Below are 25057 nucleotides of genomic sequence, written 5' to 3'. Positions count from 1 at the left end.
TTTGTTTATGTTAAATGTTTATGTTTCTCTGATCCCTTCCCTCCTACTCCTTAATATTTAATCCCCCCATACTGTCTCTAGTATCTTCAGTTGCCCTCCCTACTATTATACCTTCCAATCTTTCCGTTTCTACCATAACATGCAAACATTTGAAGTACTAATGTACCCATGTAGCATACCTTTATGAACATTGTATACTTTGCTTTTTAAAATATATCCCAACTTTATAGTCAACATTATTAAATTATTAAGATGACTTGGGAATATTTGAGGAGAAAATTTATCTAAGAAGAACTTATAAATTATAGTACTTATAAAGAAGTCTAATGTGCATAGAATCCATGTTTGATAAAATTGATTCTGGGAATTGATGATGTTTGTTTAGAAGAGAGAAGAAACAAACAACATAAAACTGGGGAGTGTGCAAGCAAGTCCTGGTTGACCTCAAATAACCAGCCAAGACTCACTCAGGAGGTGAATTTCCATTTACCAAAAGGGAGAATTTTCTAAACTGTTTCTATGGTGTCAATAACTTTACAATGAAAGAATTCAAATTGAGTATGGCAAGTATATAATTCTTACAAAGATTTTCCATAGTGAAAAGTCAATCAAAGTGGAATCATAGACATTCTCTTAGTTTGTTAGGCACAATTATAAGGCAAATTCTCTGAACTTGACACTGAGCTAAGTCGATTGCAAGAATTACTTTTATTCTCACAATAACCTTATATTTATTGTTACATTATTGCTATAATCTCACAATAAAATGAATATATTTAAAATAAATTTTAAAATAAATTTTTATAATTCAAAATTGTAAAGTTAAATTGCACACTTGCTATATTCCTGGACTCATACTAGGCCCTGGGAGCCAGAGCAGCAAGCCAGGAAGATACAGTGTCTGCCTCCACGGAGCCTATCTCATGTGGAGACAAAGTAACGGCACCGAGTAAGGGTAAGATCCAAAACTGAACCAAGTACTCTCGATGGAAAGGGTGAGGTGCCAACAATCCCATAGCAAAAGAGACTGAAGAAGGGCTAGAAGTGGTGCTTGAACTGGGCATGGGAAGATGGCCAGAGGGAACAACAGAGCAAAAGAGGGAAGGGGTGAAGAAGGGCATCCCTAGTTGAAAAGCCGTCAGACAAGCAACTGCTCATCCCTCCATCCTCAGTGCCCATCTTAAGGGCCTTTCCCGGGCTTCCCCATCTCAAGCATCAGCATCTGCTGCCCTGGCCTGTGCCCACACCTGCCCACTGATTCTTTCTCTTGGGCCCTTTGTGTCATTCTCTCGGTTCATGCTCTGTCCTCCCTCTAGTGTGAGTCCCTAAGGGTGGGGGCTGCCTTTGTTGGGCCCTGCACTGTCATGGTGCCTAGAACCTTGCCTGACAGCAAGGGAGGGCTGCATAGAGGTTTTTTTAAGAAGTGAATGAGTGAATCCGAATCTGCTCTCTCCCCCCTTTTCACATTCCTCAATTCTTCCTTTCCGCTTTCCTCTCTTACCCGAGTCCCTTCTCTTTTCCTAGTTTCAGAGGCTCTTCATTAGTTTTGATATATTCTTAGGAACTGTATGCCGTGACACTGCCAGGTAGTGTGACATTTCTTTCTTTCTTTTTCTTTCCTTTTTTTTTTTTTTTGAGAGGTTTTTGCTCTAGGGCGCATGCGCTCACCAGAAAGACAGAGAGAGACAGAGAGAAATCATCCCCTAGGGGAGATGGCTGCACCACAATCCCTTCTTCTCCATTCTCCTCTTGGGATCTTGGGCTCACACCCACACGCACCCAGCATGAGTTCAAGCCACCAGGTCTGGGACTCAAACCGTGGTAGACTATATGGGAGTCCAGTGACATAGCCATTACACTAACTGCTGGCCCCATGACATTTATTTTTAATGTGCTTCAATTTCTCCTGAGATTGAGAAACAGGAAGTAAAGAGATGGGATTGTAAACCCAAATGCCATAAGACAGTCAAAGGCCCACTTAGCTGCATGTCATGGGAGATATTTGCGTGGAAGTGACGGTCCTCCCATGATTGGGTCCAGCTCATGAGAGGCTCCTGAAGACACTGCTGCAGTGTTTGACAGGAGCACCATGGCAAGGCTGCTGCAGGCTCGGGCAGCCCGGCTCTCAGGTGCTAAGGGATCCCTGTCTGGAACTGCAGAGACTGAGGGGAGGATCCACCAGACTGGGCACTCGGGCCTGTGGAGTGGTGGTCCCACTCTCTCTGCTCACCTCGGTGTGCTCATGGCTATTCCTGTGACTAAGGGGGTTGTGTTTACATCAGGAGGGTGTGTAGTGTGTAATGCATGATGCATGTCTGCTCCATGTGTGTGAGTTCATGAGTGTGTGTGTGTGCGCGTGTGACTACCAGTGGATCTGGTGAGGGCTTGCCTTTAATTTAAGAGAGAATGTCTGATGTCTGTGCGTGTCTAGTGAACCTGGAAATCCAGAGGTGGCCCAGGCCATCCACAGCCGAAGTGCCCCATCCTGAGAGGGACTGAGTGGCTTGTCCTTATTTCTCCACTGCCTCTGCCCCAGAATGAATAAGAGCCATCCTTCCCTCATGCTGGTCTTTAGCGAGCACAGATCACTTCCACATGCAGTTTCTTGTTTCATTCCTGTTATCAGAGGACAGGCAAATTACCCAAATTACAGATGAGAAACCCCCTTTAGCGCCCTGTCCTGCCTGGGGGAAAGCAGATCTGGCCCTCCTGTCTCAGGCTCTGCTGTGGGTCTACCCTCCACGGACCTGCTGGGGCCTCCTGTCACCATCAGTCCTCTCCAGGGCCCCAGCTTCGCCTCCTTCCTCTGAGCCTTCCTCCTCAGGCTCAACACCACTCCTCATCTGCCGGTAAGCTGATAAACTGTGTCCTTTCACACTGAAGTCTTCACTTCTCATTTCCTCCTGACACTCGACCCTCGCCCACACTTAAAGCGTCTGTTCCTGAAATCGCCAGTCCCCTGCTCATTGGCAAACCCAGCACCTCCTGTCAGAGGAGAAGGAGCCTCCACATGGTGTGTGTGGCCGCGGGCTCCTTCTTTTTTGACATTTTCATCTCTCAGTCTTTCTGAGCTTCTCCTTTTGCTGACTCACCTCGTGGAAACCCACTGAAGGGTTGAGTTCCTCAGTACCCGTCTCTTAAACTGGGTGTCGTCAGCTCCTCCCTTCCAGCCACCCTTGCGCATGTGGGATTGTGACATTTCTCTCCCGGGTTCTCTTCCTGCCCCGCCCCCCAGAGCAGCTCTTTATCACCCTCTAGGACTCTGCACTGCATGGCCAGCGGGCCCCCAGCACCAGGCCTACTGCGCTCAGTGTCTGCCCAGAGCTGCTTTCCCCTCTGACCAGTCAGGAGTCCTCACCGGCCTCTGCTTTACCCCAGCGTCCCAGCCTGGCCCACAGCTGCCCCTCTGCCACCTGTAAACAGCTCTTGGATTGCTCACATTCTTCTCATCCCCTCCACTTCTGTCTTATGATTCCCTGAGGTTGTAGCCCAGGCCTGGTGCATTCAGAGGCTTCACACCGTGGATTGACAGAAACACACACACAGTTGCACACAAATACACATACACACAAACATGTTTACACTCATGTTTAAATAAGCTTGTTCTGTATGGCTGTCTGTCAGATCCGTAGGCTGCCTCCTACACGGCCCCAGTCACTCAGAGGCGCATGGCTTCTGAGCACACGGGCTCACCAGCATGGTCTCGGTCAAAGGTAGACACAGCACACATGTGGAGGGAGACAGCTGCCACCAATGCGTAGTTATAGTTGCGCGCACACCGCACAGACCAGACGGAAGCAGAGCCCTGTTGTGGACGAGTACTTACATGGTCTCTCCCCATGTAAGGCAAGAGTTAACAGTTGGAAGAGAACAGGCGCCCTAGGCCCAGCCGTTCTTTGTAGGTGCCCACTGTGGTAGGCTTGGAGACCACATGTTCAGGGACACGTCTCTACCTTTAGTTACTCCCCATTGTCTCCACCACTCTGGGTCCCTTCCAGATACTGTTTTCTGAGACTCCACCTCTCGCTTCTCTTCTTGGGCACTTCAGATCCACACTTCTGAGATGTCACTAGAGTCTGGAGAACAGATGGGCAGCTGCTGGTTTGAATAGCTGGTGATTTAGGGGGACTCCAGAGGTCGGCCTGGGACCCGGGGATCACTTTAGGTACCCAAGAGACATAAATATCACCCATTCATGGGCTTGGGAACCAAGCAAGCTTTTTAATACAAATGATGAACGTATGCTGTTGATAACCCTGTGTGTTTTTTCATTACTTTGGACACATTTATGCATACGTGTCATAGGAATGGAAGCCTACCTCTGCTCCATACAGAGGAATCACCAATCGTACACATTTACATAGGGCTTTAAATCTTGTCAGAGTGCTTTCTAGACATTTTCTCATATGAGGCTCAAGACTTTTTCCATTATAAATGATACTTGTGTATTGCATATATTTTACATATTTTCTATTCTTCTGCCAGCCCTTAATAAACCAACAGAATCTTAGTAGATTGCATATGTTTCCATTTGGTATAAATATATCCCACTGTTTTTTACTATCTTCTCATTGTCTGTTCTCTCTATCCCTCTCTTCCTTTATGCTTGATTTGGTTTGGTTGGTTGGATATCGTGTTTGTTTCCCTTGTTGCTTTTTCTTCTCACTGTCTTATACAGACTCTGGTTTTCTGTCTTTGACTGCACATTGAGTCTTATCTTCCTGGTGGCTGACCAATCTTCCACTTAGGCTCTTTCACGGAGATGTTTATGTTACTCCTTGATGTGTAATGTGGTTGATATAAAATAGAGGAGTACTATAGTGTTCCATGTTTTACTCTGTACCCTATCCAACATATTAGCTCTTCCATGTAGGCGAACTAGGTCACTTTTATATCATCTGTCTGAACTTGTCTTATTAAAAAGGGCTAAGTGGACCAGCAGTTGGCTTAATGGCTTTGTCGCTGGACTCCCATGTAGTTGACAATGGTTCAAGTCCCAGACGCAGTGGCTTAAACTCATGCCAAGTGTGTGGGTTTGCGTGTCCAAGATCCGGAGAGGAGAATGGAGGAGAAGGGATTGCGGTCATTCTCCCTGGGGGGTGATTTCTTGCTTCTTTCTCTCTGTCTCTCTGGCAAGCGCAGGTGCCCTATAGCAAAAACCTCTCAAAAAAAAAAAAAAATAGGTTAAGATTCACCTGTGAAGGTTGTTGCAAAAATTAAAGTTGACACATGTAGAGGACCCCCACCGTAGCCAACACATACTTAGTACATTGTTATTGCAATGGTTCGTGGCGGTGATGAAGTGATATATAGTGACTAGATAGCGGTCTTCATGATGCCTCTTTGGGAATGTCCTGAACATCTCCCACTAACGGAGCCGAAATTAACCTTGCTGCAGTTGAAAAGTTAGGTTGTTTTTCATTTTTGTCCCTTATGAATCATGTCTCACTAAGCATCCTGCATACAGTTTTATTTTTCTTTTGAAATTAGCATTTGGATGTGTTCTTAGGAGGTGAATTATAGAATGAAGGGATATGTACATTTGTAAGGCTTTCCATAAATAAACCTTGTCTGATTGTTTTCTATAAGGGGGCTATCTGTTTATACCCCAACCAAAATCAAGAGAAGTATTTATAGAAGCTTTCAAAGACTTAGCTTCCTGTTTGTCTTTTCTTATTTAAATTTTATTTTCAAAGTATAATTCACACACACACTTTTATGGGCCCGAAGGATTACGATTGAATGGAAGGAGCATTTACCATGTGACTATAATAGGAATCTTTGTCCAGAGTTTGAGATATTTACTTCTGATGACTGAGAAGATGATTTTTTTAAAACTTTTGTTTATTGCCAGAGGACATTTCCACTCGCCAGAGAGAGAGAACCGCTCAGTGGGGCAGGGCCGTGCAGCATTTCTCCCTCCTCTGTTTTTCCATCCCATCATGATTTTGGGCACATGCACACACACACGCACACATACACACACACACACATAAACATGCATGCACACATGCACACGCAACACACATGCACACACACGCACACACATGCACACGCACAAACAGACAAAATGTTTTTCCAACCACCAGGGCTAGTATCTGAATTGCAGTCAGCCATATAGGATGTAGATCTCTTAACCACCGAAGGACTGGCTCTCTGAAGGTGAAAATTTTAGTTAGAATATGGCACTTGATGAGATTGGTTTGCATATTGAAAATTATATTCTTTTTCCCCCATAATGTCTCTATTCATTTCCTTTATGAGAGAGGGATAAGGAGAGAGACAGACAGACAGACAGACAGACAGACAAACACCAACAATAGGGTCTTATTCTGTGATTTCTCACTCCAGTCTTCCCAGGCAGGCAGAACATGGGCACACACATGCATGCACACAGCACATGTCCACAGATTACCAGGGAACCAGATTCTTATCTTCTCTATGGCTCCAACAGTGTGACCAGGTCTGAAAATTACATTGTGTTTCCAATTACCTTTCACTCCTCTGACCAGGCCAAGGAGCTTGTCTCAGCTTGCTGTCAACATCCCTTTAATACCCTCCTAGTCCTTTAGGAGTTTTCTTTCCATAAGTGACCATTCAAATTTAGTAACATCATTTCTTCTCCAGGTTTGTTTTTACATTTTCCTTCTTTTTATGTAAATGATACTAGTGCTTTGTTTAAGACGATGATACAAAGTTTTCTTTTTGAACACATTTGTTTAATTTAAGAAGTGGGTTATGGATAGGGCAAAAGCCTGGACCATGTTATTCTGATGACTGAAGTTGGGACATACTACCAAGAGAGTGCGTGCTGATAGCTACCTTGGTAATAATAACACACGTCCCTTGAAAAACATGTTGACCATGCGTCTCCATAATGCCTGACATAGTGTGGAGCTTTGTGATTGTCCCTCTATCCTTATTCATTTGTGAATGTAAGGACCTTGCAGTCAGCCATGAAGAAAGTGGCCTTTGTATCCAGCATGTTTTCTGGGTTTCTGACCAGGTGAGTAATCCACTCACTTGGCAGATTAAGAGTGGTTAATACACAAGCACTGAAGGATGTATAAATCAAGATTGGCATTGTGAATAGAATGATTCAGAAGTTGGGATTAAATAGCTTAATGATAGTCATTGTGAATCACATTGTCAGCTTTAGTATGATTCTAACGATGTACTTGGTAACGCTAATGAGGTTTGATAGAATAAAATTAACAATGTCCAAACAGCTGTGTGCTTTCACAACAAAGGAACTGTATCTCAGAGCAGACCGATCCATCCTTTCCACAGGAGATTTTAGTTCATTGATTTTGTTTTCTCTTTTAGGATATATTTAAATTTGCAAGAACTTCTCCAGTCCCAAGACAAAAGAGGTCCATTGTGGTATCTCCCATTTTAATTCCGGAGAATCAGAGACAGCCATTCCCGAGAGATGTTGGCAAGGTAAGTCAGACCAGTGACAAATAACAAAAGCATGTTTTTATTAAGAGATGAGCATGAATGAGGCAAACTGACTATTACTGTCTTGGTATCCAGCTGAAAATGGCCTCAGTTTCTCTACCATCACTAGGAAAATGGTTTTGACAAGAAAAGAATTTTGAAAGATCATATGCCCCTGAAAGAAAGGAATTGAGGTAAAACAATAACAGCTTTGAATGTTATGGCTTAGAGATCTACATGGTAGATAATGGTGCTGAAATTACACAGAAGGATGTCATTGGTTAAGGATGGACTCCACTTGTGGCTTTGATTTTTTTTATTACATTTGGATGATGTCAAGGTGACTAACCAGAAACGGATCCTTAGAATAGCAGTATGTTGGCATGCATCTTTACTGAGATCATGCTTATCAGATGTCTGAACACCACTGTGTCAGTTTTCTAGAACCTAAACCAGATTAAGAGAACTGAACTCTGCTAACCAGATCCAGAAAGCACTGCTGCGTGAATCAGAGAAATAACCTCTCCAGGAAGAAATTGTCATTGTTAAATGGGCCAAGCACTGATGTTGCCTAATGTCGCAAACACTTTTTTTCAACAAATTGAGTTTAATCATCTAACTGCCTGTTATTAGTAATTAATGAATAAGGCAGGATCCCCTCTATGAAACAGAGAGGTACTCTACTGAGCTGAGCAGAGAGGGTTGGCCTTGTAGGCAGAAAAGGCTGAATAAGGAACAAAAAGCAGGTTGGTTGTTTCAAAGTGACTTTCTTTATAGGGTGAAAGCAGAGGGGACTGCCTTAGCATGTGCTCACGTAGACTGGGCTCCTTATGATTGTTGTTGCAAATCTCCTGTTTCTTGGAAAACTGACCCATTTTAAAGTTTGGTTTGACTACGTGGCACCTAACATGAGTGACTCTATTCTGGTAGGGTCTGGTGTAAGAGCTTAGTGAAAAACAACGGCCTCTTGTAAACTTACTGAACACTCAGGAATACATCCCTCGTCACAGGAAAGTCAACGTGGAGAATCAATTTTAACCAGTTTGTAATTTGTGTTAAACCTGTAATATAAACAATGACAGTTAGTTAAATGAATGATCTTAGTGGTTGGTGCTATTAGACTGTTATTTAATTCCTTAAATAAATATGGAGTACATGTTATATGCTGGACTGCAAGCTTAGGACTGGGTGAACAGAATTCTGAACAAGCAGACAATAGAGATTATGTTCTAGTGGGGAGACAGATATTTTCAAAAATTGAAAAATTGCGGAGTATGACAAATGCTATGAAAAACATTTATGAGAAACAGGTTAATGGAAAAACAGAGCCAATGGCAGGACCAGATAATAGAAAAAGGAGGCAAATTTACACAGATGACTGGTATGGCCAATAGGAGTTACTGACATTTGAAAGAAGACTAGAAGGGTGAGAAAGGGACAGCCATAGGGAGACCTAGGTAGAAACCGTTCGTTACAGAGGGAACTGTGTGTGCAAAGGCCTAGAGATGAAAAAGAAGGTAGTATATTTGAGTGGTAACATGTATGGGTGGCTGCATCCCAGCAAGCAGGGAAGAGAGTTTTAAGAACTGAAGTGAGAGAGGTGGGCCTGACAGTTCTTCTCTCTAAAATAACAGTAAGGGGCAACCCTATGACCTAGTGGTTCAGAAAGCTAGATCTCACATGGTCATCCACAGTTTGAGTCCTGGTCCTAGTAGCTTGATAAACATGCCAGATCCCTGTACATGCATGCCTAAGTGCTGACAGGATGAAGAAATGGAGGAGAGGGGCTTGTGGTGATTGTGATGTTACCACATCCTACCAGAAGGTGTTTTCTCCTCTCCTCCCCTTTCTCTCTCTCTCTGGGGTGAGTGCACACTCCCTATGACAATTAAAATAAATTTTAAAAAACAACATTGAAAGTTTACAGAGGACTGACCTGAACCATGTTCTTCTTTCCTACTCACCACTAATACATAATTTCAGTGTTGGAGTTGCAATTTCATTAAGTAGGTTATAATAAGGGTGATTATATATCTCAGTTGCCTGGAAAATCTCAGTTTGCACGAGTTATCCTGGCAAAATTATTATTAGCATTTCTTTTCCTGCTTAAACTGATCTATAGATTTAGACAGTTAGTTGTGTAGCCTTTCTGCAGTTTTCTTTACTTCTACATTTGTCTTCCTGAGTGTGTTCTGGTGGTTTTCACAGGCTTCTTTCCTTGAGCTGTTAAATGACTCAATACACATGCAGCTAACCAGGGGCTTTCTCCTGCATTGTTTCAGCCTCAAACAGTGAGTTTGTTTTAAATCAGGACTCACCTCTTCCTAGCCCCTGATATCTTGGCCACTCTACCTCTCAACGTAGATTCTCCACAAAACACCTGCTTTTCTGTGTGATAGGCTCTCAGTGTCACAGTGTACAATAGTCTCCCAAATCTCCAGAATTCTTTTGCAGAATACCTACACTGCTTTGCAAAAATCGTTTGTCCATGCTTTGAAAGAACACATTTCCTCATCACGCCTGTTTGCTTTTATTCATTTATCCTATTCTTTTCTTTATATCTTCTATCTTACCTCATCAGCTCCAGCAGTAGCTACGTTCTGCAGAGCTACTCAAGAGCACACAGCTGTCTTCTGTGAGTGCTGAAGGAGTGGGGCCAAGGGAAAGGAGACCAAAGAGGCAAGGCTCCAGATAGCACTGCCTCACTCAGAAAAAACAGATAGGCTACATCAGAACACTCCTAATTTTATAAATAGTGCATGTTAGATTTTAGTATTAAATGTCATGTGAAGAAGAAACCCTGTGGCCATAAAAGTTCATGACCCTTGTCTGACTTCGGGTTCCTGCAGAAGTGGAGCCTGAGATAAGAATTTAAATGCAGGGGCTAGCAGATGATGTGGTGGTTAAGAAACTGGACTCCCACATGACCCACTGTGTTTTGAGTACCAGACCCAGCAGCTGGAAAATCATGCCAACCACATGTGCATGTGTGTATGTGTGTCCCAAATCCTGAGATGAGAATGGAGGAGAAGAGATGGTGGCATGGTCATTCACCCTGGAGGATGATTTCTCGCTTTCCCTCTTTCTGTTTTTACCTAGTGTACATGCCATGGCAAAAAAATAAATAAAAATAAAAATAAAAATAAAAAATTAAATGCAAGTAGCTCATTTAGGAGGTGAAAGAGAGATATTTATAAGGAAGCAATGCAGTGAGACAGGAAAAGGAAGGCAGGCAACTGAGAAGCTTGTTTACCAAACCAGTTACCACTGTGGGTGACTGAATTTTAGTCCCCTAGGGAAGCTACAGGTATTGGTATAAAACATACTCAGGGTTATCTCACCCTCAGGGAAGAGTGCTGAGGCACTTATACACCTGCTGGGGTATTTATGCTCTCAGCAGTCATTGGTTGACTGCCCCCAGGGGTGTAAATCCCCCAGCACATCCAGCCTGCCCTGTAAGACATACACAGACACAACAGCCTTCTGAGGTTTGGAGGAGAGTCTTTATGGAAGGAGATGCTGTTATGTCTTGAGAAGGTTGAGTCCAGAGAAGGAAGACAGGGCACTGGTGGGTTCTGCTCCATCTCTAAAAGTTATGTAAATATTTTGTGTTGCAGCCTCGGCTTTCTCTTTCTCTCATCCTCTGCTTCTACTTCATCTCCTGAACTTACTTTGCGTCCTGTGCCTTTGAAGCCCACCATGATTGCCTTTCTCCATTAATAACTACTCCCTGTATCCCAGGAGGAAAGTCTTTGAAATTCAACCCAATTCATGTCAATAGGCATATATTCTGCATCTGCTATTTACAAGGCACTATGCCAGGGGCTGAAAATTTAATGCCAAAGGAAATAGACCGGATCCTTGATCTCGCAGAACTGCAGAAGAATGGAAAGTATGAGCACATATTCATTATTTGTGATTATTTAGCACTGTGATGAGTACTTTCCCATGTATTATGTTGAATTCTCATAACAACCCCATGAGGATCACTTCCCAGTGTGTCAATGACGGTAACAAGACTCACAGGGGTAGAGTACACTGTCCACAGTAGCGCAGCTGGTTCAGAGCAGAGACAAGCTTCATGCCACTCTTTTAAGATTTCAGTCTGTGCCCTTACCCAGCATTCCCAGGGGCCACTGAAGCCTAATCTGATCATCGTATTCCATGGGATAAAGTCTTCTTGTTGGCAATTTTTCTCTTTAAAACAACATTCAAATTAAGTGTAAACTTTTTGAAATGTACACACAATAGGATTGATAAAGGGATGGATCGATTATATAGAGAGAGATGATAAAGGAGATATACTGAAATGACAGTGGCAGACTCTCGCTGGTGGGCATATGGGTGCTAAATAAATAAAAATAAAAATAAAAATAAAAAATTAAATGCAAGTAGCTCATTTAGGAGGTGAAAGAGAGATATTTATAAGGAAGCAATGCAGTGAGACAGGAAAAGGAAGGCAGGCAACTGAGAAGCTTGTTTACCAAACCAGTTACCACTGTGGGTGACTGAATTTTAGTCCCCTAGGGAAGCTACAGGTATTGGTATAAAACATACTCAGGGTTATCTCACCCTCAGGGAAGAGTGCTGAGGCACTTATACACCTGCTGGGGTATTTATGCTCTCAGCAGTCATTGGTTGACTGCCCCCAGGGGTGTAAATCCCCCAGCACATCCAGCCTGCCCTGTAAGACATACACAGACACAACAGCCTTCTGAGGTTTGGAGGAGAGTCTTTATGGAAGGAGATGCTGTTATGTCTTGAGAAGGTTGAGTCCAGAGAAGGAAGACAGGGCACTGGTGGGTTCTGCTCCATCTCTAAAAGTTATGTAAATATTTTGTGTTGCAGCCTCGGCTTTCTCTTTCTCTCATCCTCTGCTTCTACTTCATCTCCTGAACTTACTTTGCGTCCTGTGCCTTTGAAGCCCACCATGATTGCCTTTCTCCATTAATAACTACTCCCTGTATCCCAGGAGGAAAGTCTTTGAAATTCAACCCAATTCATGTCAATAGGCATATATTCTGCATCTGCTATTTACAAGGCACTATGCCAGGGGCTGAAAATTTAATGCCAAAGGAAATAGACCGGATCCTTGATCTCGCAGAACTGCAGAAGAATGGAAAGTATGAGCACATATTCATTATTTGTGATTATTTAGCACTGTGATGAGTACTTTCCCATGTATTATGTTGAATTCTCATAACAACCCCATGAGGATCACTTCCCAGTGTGTCAATGACGGTAACAAGACTCACAGGGGTAGAGTACACTGTCCACAGTAGCGCAGCTGGTTCAGAGCAGAGACAAGCTTCATGCCACTCTTTTAAGATTTCAGTCTGTGCCCTTACCCAGCATTCCCAGGGGCCACTGAAGCCTAATCTGATCATCGTATTCCATGGGATAAAGTCTTCTTGTTGGCAATTTTTCTCTTTAAAACAACATTCAAATTAAGTGTAAACTTTTTGAAATGTACACACAATAGGATTGATAAAGGGATGGATCGATTATATAGAGAGAGATGATAAAGGAGATATACTGAAATGACAGTGGCAGACTCTCGCTGGTGGGCATATGGGTGCTTGCTGTAATTTTCTTTCAACTTTCCTGTGGAATTGGGAATTTTATAATAAAAAGAGGAAAATTAAGTTTAAATATAAAATTGTCATAAAAGACAAGAGTGAGCACGCTGGTATGAAAGCACGTTTATTTGTTTTGCATTTTAAGAGGGTGATTCAAGACTAAGTTGCTGTTATGAAAGCACATTTATTTGTCTTGCATTTTAAGAGGGTGATTCAAGACTAAGTGTCTGCTTGTTTTCTTTTTTTATTGTTGTTGTATTTTATCACAACCTGAATTCCTTTATCTGCTTGTTTTCTTTTTTTATTGTTGTATTTTATCACAACCTGAATTCCTTTAAGGAAAGGAGATCCATATACCAAAGGGTAAAGGCATCAAAGCAAGCTGCTGCAGCAAGTGAGACCTCTGTGGAGGGTTCTCTTCGGTTGGCTATCATGCCGTACGGAACTGAACATCCACAGAAAGCCTACGCAGGCAGCTCCAGGGACTAGACAGAGTCTTGAGTGATACATAATGTATCTATCTGCCAAATAATTAATTAGTTGGTAAGTAGCTAAATTACTAGAACTGGTGGAGGGGGAGTGCCTTTCCAGCCTTAGAAGGAATCTTATTACAACCCTGACCTTCCTTTCACTGCTGCTTGCTTAGCCAGTCAGCTGGGAGTCCAGGAGGGGGATGGACTTACATGCTTTTAGGAAATGGGTTTGCTTCTTATTATCTGGCACTTTCCCCCAATGCCTTCTGCCCCAGAATATCTCTGTGCTCCTGAAGACAGGGTAAAACACCAAGGCACGAATACACTTCCTCAGCCTGTGATTTCCTTCCTGTCTTTGAATTCTTGACAGCAGGGAGGAGCTGGGAGTGTGTGCCCTGGAGAGAAACATACAGTTCCCAACATGCACCCTTTTCCCCCTCCCCGTTCAAAGTGTGACTATTTCAAAATTTGGGCTATAAATAATTTCTCAGTTTTACCAACTTGGCTGATAAATATTTGATTACATCTTTAGAGATTTTTGAGTTCTTGGGCCCGATTGATTGAGAGCAGGGGACTTTAAATCTGTGAGGCAGCAAGGAGGTCTTTGTGAGACGTATTTTATTCTGTTTTATATTAAGTTTGAAAGACAAGTCATTTATGAAATGCTTATTAGAGATTCCACTTTCATCACAAATCCTTTTCATCAAAACCAATGAAAGTACATTTTACTGAAAATCCTTTTTTTATACTCCTATAAATTGGTAGAATGGGCATTTAGAAGGACATCTTGAGCCCAGAATGGAAGAAATATGTAATTGGACCATGAGCTCTTCGTAAAGGGAGTCAACATAGATCATTAGACCAAAGCATGAAAATCACTCAACCAGGACTCTGCTTTGATTGCGTCATGAACGCTAAGTCATACACAGGGATGATTTATCGCAGTTCCAAGATGTTCTGTAGAGTCCTGGACTTATGGCCTGTTAGAGGTCTCCCTTCATCCAGGTACCCTGTACGTCTCATTCACACCCACCTATGCAAATAGATGCCAAGGAGTTGAACAGCCTTGGAACCAAATGGGTTTCATTCCGTTTAATAGTCATTTGCCTCACTCAGAACCCACAGGTGCCAAGCTGCATCCTCGGAGGCTGGGTCAGAAAGCTGATCCTGAATCCCTGACGTCACGCCACCTCGCCCTCCTCAGATACGAACTCACTGTGACTTGTTCAGTCCCATTGCCTGAATGAGTTTATGTAATCACTATCTGCTCCCACGCCTTTTAAAATCCATTACTTCACACCCTTTATCCAAGTGTAAATACACAGACTCTTCTCAGACATTTACATCTGTTTCATTTCCTTTTTCTAAGGCAGTGACTGAAACTTACCGCTTGCTAGAGTATGGGATAGAAATTAGAATACAGGGACTCTAGGGTGCCTAGAGGCTCAGTGCTCAAAACATCTTCTTGAAATACACATCAGAGTTTATTTCTATGTCCGGCGGCTCCAGTCGTATACGTGCTTCTCCCATGTCCCTGCCTTTCAACCCTTCCCACTTTCTAGGACGTACCCTCTTATCCTCACTCCACAGGGCTGTCCAGGTGCATGTTCTAAGGCCTCTGTGTCCAGTAGGCATTTATATCTTTGCAGAAAGTTCTCTGTCTGCACTGTATTATATGGTAGCCACCAACCCCACGTGGCTATGAATATGTGAATACTGTGGGGCCAGCATTTGGCATGGTGAATAAGGTGCTGGACTCCCACATGGCCAACCATGGTTTGAGTCCTGAACCTGGTGGCTTGAAAATTACACTCAATCCTGTGCATGTGTGCCCAAAATCCCAAAAGGAGAATAGAAGACAAGAGATTGCAGTGTGGCCATCCCCCTTGAGAGGTGATTTCTTACTTTCCCTCTCTCTGTCTCTCTCCAGAAAGCACACATGCTCTACAGGGAGGAAAAAAAATTGGGATTAGTACAGCTGAGCGAATGGATTTTTAAATTTTAAGATATTTTAACTTAAACTGAAAAATTAATACTCAATTCAATTTTGGGGACAATAGGCATGTGAATCTACTTTTTTAATTGTAGAATTTTTAAAGGATTATTCTATTTAACTTTATTTATTTATTTTAATTTGACCAGGGGGGAGCAGAGTGAAAGAGTGAGAGAGAGAGAAAGTGAGAAATCAAGCTGCCAGGTCTGGGACTCAAACCACCGTCAACCATTTGGGAGTCCAGCACTGTTAACCACCACGCCACCTGATGGCCCCTTAATTATAGATTTTAATCTAAATGCAGATACAATATTTTTGCTAAATAATATGATGCCCAAGTTGAAAAAAAACTATGAGTGTAAAAGGCACACTGGAATTTTAAAACTTCACACACACAATAGAAGTATGTCATTCATAATCTTTATGCTGATTCCATGTCGAAATAAAAATATTATAGATATATAATGGTATGATAAAATTGCATGTCTTTCCTTTCACTTCTTAAAAATGTGGTTTCCAAAAAATTAAAATGGTTTCTATGACTCACATTCTATTTCTATTGGATAGTGCTGCTCTAAAGTCTGCTTCTGATTTAGTCTCCTCTCTGATATTTTTAAAATACTGTTTATAGCAGGGCCAACGGGTGATGTAGTGGTTGGACTGGACTCCAACACAGTGGCTGGCCTTCCATGTGTTCAGCCTCTGCTGAGTCCCAGCCCTGGCAGGATGAACCCACGCTGGATGAGTGCATGTGCATGCCCAAAATCCCAAAAAGAGAATGGAGGAGAAGGGATTTTACCATGACCACCCTCGGGGGAGGCAGGGGGTGTATTTCTCATATTCTGTCTCTCTGTCTCTCCAGCAACGGCATGTACCCTATAGCAACCATCTCTTCTTCCCTCTCTCTCTTCCCCTCTCTCTCTAGTTTGTAGTTCTGTAATGATATTTAATAAATTGTGAGCAGTAACGGAGTTCCTTTTGTACTTTCCTACCTTCCATTAACTGTAATTCATCAAGCATAGTGACCTGGTATAGTGTCTAACACACAGTAAGGACACAAATACTCCTTGACTTGAATTCTGTCTGTATCTATGGCTGGTTGGGTAAGCATTCACTGGTCACTGACTAATTAAAGTGATCATGGCCTAGTTTGTTGTTCGAATGGAATTAACAGACCATTATATGATCAGTCTGGATATTTCCAGCAAATTTTAATTTTCTACAGCGGCAATGAGGCCACCAGACATACTGCTTGGTTGTCAACCATATGTCATGGAAGCATCCTTAGCAGGTTGCAATAGATTTGATGTTGATGGACTTCACATGTTCGTGTTTGTATGTGTACATAAATAGAGAGAGGTGTACATGCCTGTATTTCTGGATTTGCTCACACTTACAATGATCTTTCATTTCCATGTAAAACAGTCAAAACATTTATCTTTATTCACAGAATCAGTTCTAACTTATTTTTGCTAAGTCTAATAAAAACTATAGTCACCATTAGGAAGTGTCACCCTCCTGCAAGTTTAATTAATGATAAAACATAATTGAGTCGTTTTGGTTCTTTGCCAAACATATATATGGGGAAATGACCTCCCCGATAAACATTCAGCAAATGAAGGCATTGGAGCCTACGGAGGAAATGATATTCGGACCCTGAGTTTATCCTCTCAGTTCTCAATCTGAGAGTTTCCCAGGACTTTATTGCTGTGTACATTTGGCCTCACTCTGAATTTATGTTTAATTATTCATGATCATTGAAAGATATGGAATTTCAACTTGCATTAGGATCCTTGGCTTAAGGATATTAAGGAATTTTCAGATTCTATTAGAATCTTCAACACCTAATGACTGACAGGCTTAAAGAGAAACACAGATATCTCTGTTGCTCTATTTATTTATACGAGAACTCTAGAAGACAGACAATACCACACCTATTTCTCAGATGAGGAAACTGAAATTGAGAGAGATTAAGTAGCTTGCTCAAAGCCACCCAGTTAAAGAGTGGCAGTGCTGTACCCCAAACCTGGAGTCTTTGACACCAAATCTGTGCCCCGTCCACCCTAACATATTCGGGTGTTTAGAGTACCTATGGGTGCTTACGCTGTGCACTCACACAGATTGTCATGTGCTTCTCACACATGCCCTTGGAAACCAATGCTGTGTCCCCAGTGTATAGTTGAGGAAACGGAGGCTCAGAAACACTGCATGATGGTTCTACCTGTGGCACAAATCGAGTTGTTGGGCAGGTTGAGTTTCTTCTGTGTTACCACCTACAATGCCTAGGGGTCTGGGTGGATTTGAAAACAGCACAGGACATAGAAATAGCTGTATTGAAGAAAGAAGAGACATACAAGCCAGGGCTGAGCCAAAGATGAGAAGTACAACTCCCCGTTGCCCATCACCCCACAGAGAAATTCAGGAGAGGGACTCTGCTCCCATAGTAGTCCTCAGTTGGCTGGCTGACGTGCAGCTTTGTCAGAGGTTGGGCAATCTCCTGAGACTGTCTGGCAGCTGATGTAGGTACCAAGATTGCTAGGAGCTGTCTCAGCTACCAGGGTTCAAGACCAGATGCCTTGGGTAGTGGTCTGCTGGTAAACTGGCTTTCAGGAGCAGGGGGACCTGATGTGGTGTGTTTGCCATTTGCTTTGGTATAAATACTCCACAGTGACCCATTCCAAGTTACCAACTTACAAAATTCCTCACTACTTTTCAATAGTATTCATGGAGAAGTAAGAATTGGCTCCGACACACCTCTGGCCTTGGGGTTTCCAGAATATGAAGCTGGGAGCGGCCTAGGGAGCTTTGCTTTAGTGGATCCTCCAGCTTGGGATAGTGGCTGGCTGCCCACCTGTCCATCCCAGGTCTTGATTTCTTGTCCAGGCAAGGACAGAAGCTCATTTTGGGAGACCTCTGCTCCTTGCTTAGCGTCCCAGGTCATACAACCGGAGCAGGGTAGAAGCAGACCTTGACCCTTGTTCTTCAGCTTTGTCAGTCTCTCCTCCTGTGCACAGAGATCCCTCAAGTCAGTCTCCTGAGGCTGACAAATTCTATGCCTGTTGTCCCAATTCTACCTGGAGAATGAGGAAAGGAGAGATGAAATTCTCTGTGAAGTGAGGAGAAACGAGGTTAACCTCACCAACATTATTGATGTGCGTGTTTGCATGCTGAGCCAAGGCCAGAGGTCGTGTCTCGGTTTAACAAATAGACCACGTGTTGACAAGCAGAAAACAGCTTTCTTCTGGCAAGGAAAGCCACAGTCTCGCTTCAGACAACACATTTTTTGTTGGTATCTCTGCTGACAACCCTGTTCAAAGGGAGCCAGCAGAAACAAAAGCGAAAGCAGAAAAGCCAACTTTGGTGTAATTAAGAGATGTCACTGCCTGTTTTTCTCGGCGATGAGGCTTCAGGTGACTCAGTCGATAAGGGCCATGGAGGAGTGGGCCCAGGGCGCCGTGGAATGGATTGGCCCTTTCATGGGCAGATTTCTAGTCCCACCTTTGAGGGAGATTCAGGAAGAATGAGGTGGAGACAGAAACAGGCAGGAGAGGGTTTTGTTGAAGAGGAGAAGGGATGAATGAAGAACCCCTTTATTTCCTTCCATAGTGGGGAACTAGATCCACCTCTACATAGAGACCCTGGGAGAGGTGTGGGGTGGGGCTGGGTAGCTGGAAATAAGGCCTCCCAGGCTTCTGGGCTTCCTTCTCTGCAGGCAGCGATGGAGGAGACACAGACCCCTTTCTTACAGCTTCACGGTTCCCGTCTGTGGGCATTTCACTGAAAATCCTTGTGTTCCCCATTGTACCAAGTGGTTTGGATTAAGAGTTGAGAAGAGCCTCAGTTTAGGACTCAAGCAGGAAGCACTTTTCCTACCCTAAAAACACGGGCCTCATACATTTATCCATCCATTTATTCAAAAGTAATTATTTATTATTATTTTTAATAAAGATGAGTGTTCAGATTTATTGTGAACCACTCTGAGGGGTCTCCTAAAAGCTTATGGAAAATGTGTATTATGAACAAACTGCATGGATTTCAAAATGTTTTGGCTCAAAATAAACATGTACTTTGATTCCATTTTTTCACCCCTTTTTGAAGTCCCGTCTGTGCCCAGCACTGCTGCCTACTGCTTATGGATTTCCCTTCAGAGAATGCCCATTCCAGGAGGGTGACCTGTGAACAGGAGGAGGAGACAAGGACCGTGGGTTCTTGGGGGAAATCAAAGCAGAGCAGGTGACTCCCAGGAGGATTCCTGAACTCTGCGTGAGAGCCAGCAAGGTGTGGTGGGATGGGAAGAGAGTTCTCTTGAAGCTGGGAAAAGCATGATCCCGTGTCTTGGGGCCAGAGATGGGCAGTGGAGTCTGGAAAGCTGAGAATAATTATATATGGCTGCAATCCGAGGACAGAGTTGTCACAAATAAAATTATGGGAAGAATTAAGGGCTAGGACATGAAGAACTAGAAAAACTACCTTAGGGAGTTTGGTCCTTCTCTACAGTAGACTGAAGGTTATAAGTGGGGGACTGACATGATCACATTTGCATTGAAGGAAGATAAGTCTGGTTGCCTTGGGTAACCACTGAAGGCTGAGAAAGCCAGGAGCAGGAGACACCAGCATGGAGGCTGTGACTGACGTCCAGGTGGCAGTGAAGGGGTGCTGGGCCGGAGAGAGGCAGGGGGACTGAGAGAAGACACAGAGGTGGGAGCTGCTGTGGGCACCCTGGAAGCAGTGGAGGGTGAATGGACAGTGGGGACATTCCCTCTTAGCCAGAGCACGTACCTCCAAGGGAAACCGAAGAGAGATGCCCTAGAGGTGCCCCTCTGGATAAAGGCTTTGGCTGTGGGTAGGTATGCCATGAAAGTCAAAGAACATGTTCCCCCCAGAATGCTCTCGTGCACACACCAAAGAGTGAGGAAGAGAGAGAGTCCCTCCAGTGAGGCCAGATGACACCTCAATCCCTTTTCCTCTGTTTCTCTGTCGTGTCAGGATCCTGGGCACACACAGCTCTGCAAGCTGCTCTTGGGGCTGGGGTGCTGACACGCTCAGTCCTGTGGGATCCAGAGTTTACCACATAGCATTTGCTGTGGGCCTAGACTGGAGGGACTGTTTTTTCCACCTCCCCCCGGCTGAGGCCATTGTGACTTCTCTGAAGTCAGAGAACTCTTCCCAGAGGCAACGGCTCCACCTGCAAGTGTGTGGGTGAGGTGCATGCTGGGCGAGGTGCAGGCCGGGGACAGCTGACTGTGCTTTCCGGGAATGGACTCCTTTTTCCTCCACCACAGGCTTGTGGGAACACCTGAGGGTGACACATCCTTTCCCCATGTTTTCCCAGGTTTGAGCAAAAAAACCTATGGTCCTTCTTTGCTGTGGATTTGATTATTTTTTTCTGACCAACTCAGAAATGCCTAACAGATGTGTTCACTATTGGCCTTCTAGCCTCCAATTCATTCTAAATACATTTCTTCTTAGTCTTTTCTTCTTCGAATATTGATGTTTGGCTGTGTTTCAGTCTACACGATTCACATGTCCCGTGTTGCTCCATTTTTAGTTCATTTATTTGACCATTTGAAATTCCTTACAAGTGGTGCTTGCATTTGGCTGTTTGCACCTACAAAGCATTCCTTGTGTGCCATGGGACAACTCTGACTTCCCTTGTTTTTTTCTTTTTATAAAGGAAATACATGGTTTTTCCCAAAAAAAAAAAAAAAAAAAAAAAAATTGGAGTAAGACCTGGGGGCCTGACTGTGACACAGCAGCAAAACATGATGCTCTAGAAGGCTGACCCAGATGGGAGAATTTCTGGCTTGTGCCTGGAGACCTTCCTCAGTGACTGGTGTCCACATGCCCATGGTCTGGGGCTCATAGAAGTTGATCAAAATCCCATTGCAGGTACTGCCTCTCTTCCCTCATGTCTGTCTCACTCATGGAAGGGAGGGAGGGAGGGAGGGAGGAAGGAAGGAAGGGAGGGAGGAATAAATAAATAAATACATACATACTTTGGAGAAAAATATACATTTAAAAATAATAACATAAAAATCTCCCTGAATTTCACCACTTGAAGCAATCACTGTCAATGTCCCAGGGTTATGCTTCTCTACTTTGAAAGTGCACATTGGACTAACCAGTGGCCTAGTAGTTAACGGTGCCATATCCCACAGGGCCAACTGCATGGTCTGAATCCTAGTCCCAGTGGCTTGAAAAACATGTCAGGTGCATATGTGTCCAAAATCCTGACAAGGAGAAATGGAGAAGGGCTTGCAGAGTGCCCACAGCCTGTTGGGAGTTTTTTCTCCCTCTCCCTCTCTCTGTGTCTCTGGCAGGCACACTTACCCTCTGGCCATTAAAAATCTCACACCCTGTAGCTTTTGGTGGGCCCCTATGTTCGACATCACATTAGTCAGATTCATCTGTGCTGTTACAGTCTGGTAGAATCGCAGCTATCTGATGTTCCATTTTCTGAATGCACCACACTACCTTTCTGCCATTGAGGGTGTCTGAGTCACTTCCAGGTTTAACGATTCCCAGTAGTGAACAGTGGCCACTGTTGAGGGTGCCTCTGCCTAGGTATCTGCACACTTCTGCAGGGTGGAGAGCCAATGTGCAGTTGTTAGATCAGCTTTCACAGACTCTCCAGACAGTTGCCACAGTAGTTATGTAGAAGCCGAAACTTTAATTGATTCCTCTCACTCTATGGGGCATTGTGGGAGTGCGGTGAAAAGAAGCATTCTCTATCCAGCTTCTTTCCTAGGAGGAAGGATGGCTGTCAGTGTCAGCCTAGGTAGGAACCTGTGTCATGTCTTCAGAGTTCCTGAGAATCTGCTGCTGGGCTCACCTCTGGGGCACATGCTGCTGAGATGCTGTGCTCTGCAGGCCGGGACCATGCGGGAGGCCCAGGCTTGATTCCTAGTCCAACCTACAGGCTGAACACAGTGGCACACACCTGTAATCCCATCAGTTCAGGGAGACCAAGTCAGAAGGATCATGAGCTGGAGGCTGGACTGAGCGAGACCCTATCTGAAAAAAGACCACTGTGATAGTGCATGCCCGTGGGCCGGGCCAGGAGACGGAGGTAGTAGAGCTATAGCAGCAAGATCCTGTCTAAACAATAAATAAATAAAAATAAAAATAAGACCAGCTCCATGTTACATCAACTCTGCTCAAGGTTGCTGGATCTCACATGATGACCATGGTTCAAATCCCTAGCCTGGTCAGCCTAAAACATGCTGGGCACACACGTAAGTGGAGGAGGGGATCTGGCATAACCAGATCCTGTGGCAGGTGTCTCTCTCTCTCTTATGCTTATACATATGCTTTATCATGAATAAAGAAAAAAATTAAAAATTAAAATAAAAAATAAATTTTGAAGAAAGAATTGGTCAGCAATATCATGCATAACTGGAGAAGGTCACTGTGTTGGCTCTAAAGTCTGGGCTTCTGGGATCCATTCACAGAAAGGGGCCTGTGAGAGCCTCCTCCTCCTTCTTATCCTAAGATCCTGAGGAAGACAGGCTTTAAGGAAAATTTGGGACAATTATTGGCCAAAGCTGGAGAGATTTCTTTGTTTTCAACAGACTTCATTTATAATAATTTAATAGGGTATTTTATAAGTCAGGGAGTGAAAAATTCAGGACCCCAAGAAACAGGTACAACTCAAAGGACTTTACAACCAAGTCTTTTTTTCCCTTTCTCAGTTAAGATGTCATTAGTAAACACTCTTTGCTAGGGAATTGCCCTCCCTTAAATAGGACTGCTAATAATAATAATTATCAATAATGATAAAAGACTCACCCATGGTCAAACTCCATGGTCTCCCACTTCTTCCTGGTGATTAACAATAACAGGATCCAATCACAATCTTCCCTTCTCCACTGAGACAGAAAGTTCAATTAGAAAAATTACTAAGTAGCCATCATGTAAAAATTCTTAAGACATGATATAAAAAAATGAAGAAAACCTCACAATATTTCTTCCTTTTGTTTCTGCCTTTCTGGAATGGCCCAAGGCTATGGTACCAAGAATACTCAGTGACACATGTTTTTCCCAGATAAAGGAAGATTTGCTACATGGAAAATGACCAAGAGCCTTGGACCGCAGATGCACAGTTGTTAAACAGACAATTTGCACATCTATCCTCATTTGAAGTCCCCAGTGTACCACAGTCTCCAAAGCATCCTCTATTCTCCTTCCTAAGTCCTAGGAATCCATCTTGGAGCTATTGTTGCTCCTTGGTTGTATTTATATGTAGTGGTGTTTTTATCTACTTCTTCTCTGATTCAGAGAGATCATAGAATATTAAAACTGGAAAGGGCCCTAGAGATGGTCTGGTCCAAACACCTTCCTTTATAGATAAGATGAAAAATAATTTTTCCAGAACCCAAAGATGGGAAACATCTTTATCATCTGGTCCTTATTCTGGTGCTTGTTTGCCTATAGCTGGTCTTTGGTCTTAGGTCCCGGGAATGGTTTCTCTAGCTTGGGAATGTCCAGGATTTTAGGAGATTCAGTTTAAGCTCAACGTGATTGATATCGGAGTTCACTTTCTCTATTGGATTGTTACTGAGACTGACCCTGTCTCTAGGGATTCCATAGCTCTTAGCAACATTCTTGGGCGTTCAACTTCAGAGCTCAATGGACAGCCCCATGAGCTCCCCTAGAGTCAGTGCACCTTGTAGGACCAACCCATCTTTTGAATGGAAAAGAGCTGGCTGAAGAGCCCCAGAAAGTGGGAATGCACTAGTACATGTGTGCGACTCAGATAACCCCGTTTTACTGGGAGAGAGCAACTCACTGAACCCACAGGTTCATGGTGGGAGAGCATAACTTCAGAGTCGCTGCTTGTTTAAGTTGGCCCTCTGTCTGGACCTTTCATCAGCCAGCTGACTCTACGGATGCTTCGGGTCTCAGTGTGGATACTTCCTTGAGGGAACTTCCTTTCACTCTCACACTAGGTAGGTTCTTCCTCACTTGCAGAATCTACCCTGGCCTTCCAAGTGCTGATCACACTGGTGATTAAGTAAACACTACACTCGTTCAACTTCTTGTTCAGTGTCCTTCTGTCATGCTAGGCTGCAGACCCCAGGACAGGACAAACTTAGTCTTTGGTGCTCACCGTTTTATCCTTGGTACCCAGTATGTATCTAGCAGGTTAGGCTTTAAGGAACTTTTGTTGAATGAATAAATGAATAAATAAAAGAATAGGCCTCAAAACCAAATCCAGTGATCCCCTCACAGTATGGTAAGCGTTAAGGGCAAAATATCTCGGACACATCTTTACCCCTACCTACACATTGGTACCTGCTTGTTCTTTTATGGGTAGGACACACGTTATTTTTTAGATGATTTAATTTAATTTTATTCATTGCCATTTTTTTTTTATTTTACATTTTTCAAAAGTTGACCAGAGAGGGAACCAACAGTTAGCATAATGGCTATATCGCTGGATTCCCACGTAGTCGACTGCGGTTCACGTCCCAAACCTGGTGGCTTAAAACTCACACTGGGCGCATGTGCGTGCGTGCCCAAGATCCCGAGAGGAGAATGGAGGAGAAGGGATTGCGGCGTGACCATCCCCC

At 43.6% G+C, this 25057-nt stretch overlaps 1 protein-coding gene across 2 annotated transcripts in view; it reads left to right on the top strand.

Annotated features, from left to right (window-relative positions):
* CDH13 (cadherin 13) overlaps window positions 1-25057 on the top strand; it is a 1127839-nt gene that overhangs the window by 498400 nt on the left and 604382 nt on the right. For both annotated transcript variants that reach the window (XM_006152575.2, XM_027773488.1), the window contains exon 4: window positions 7327-7443. In XM_006152575.2, coding sequence (XP_006152637.1) covers window positions 7327-7443 — 117 coding nt within the window. The remainder of the gene's footprint in view (window positions 1-7326; window positions 7444-25057) is intronic.

Source organism: Tupaia chinensis, unplaced genomic scaffold, assembly GCF_000334495.1.
Source record: "Tupaia chinensis unplaced genomic scaffold, TupChi_1.0 Scaffold000355_1, whole genome shotgun sequence".
NCBI lineage: Eukaryota > Metazoa > Chordata > Mammalia > Scandentia > Tupaiidae > Tupaia > Tupaia belangeri.
Note: the sequence above shows the minus strand (reverse complement) of the source record. Positions and strands in the feature narration are given on the sequence as shown.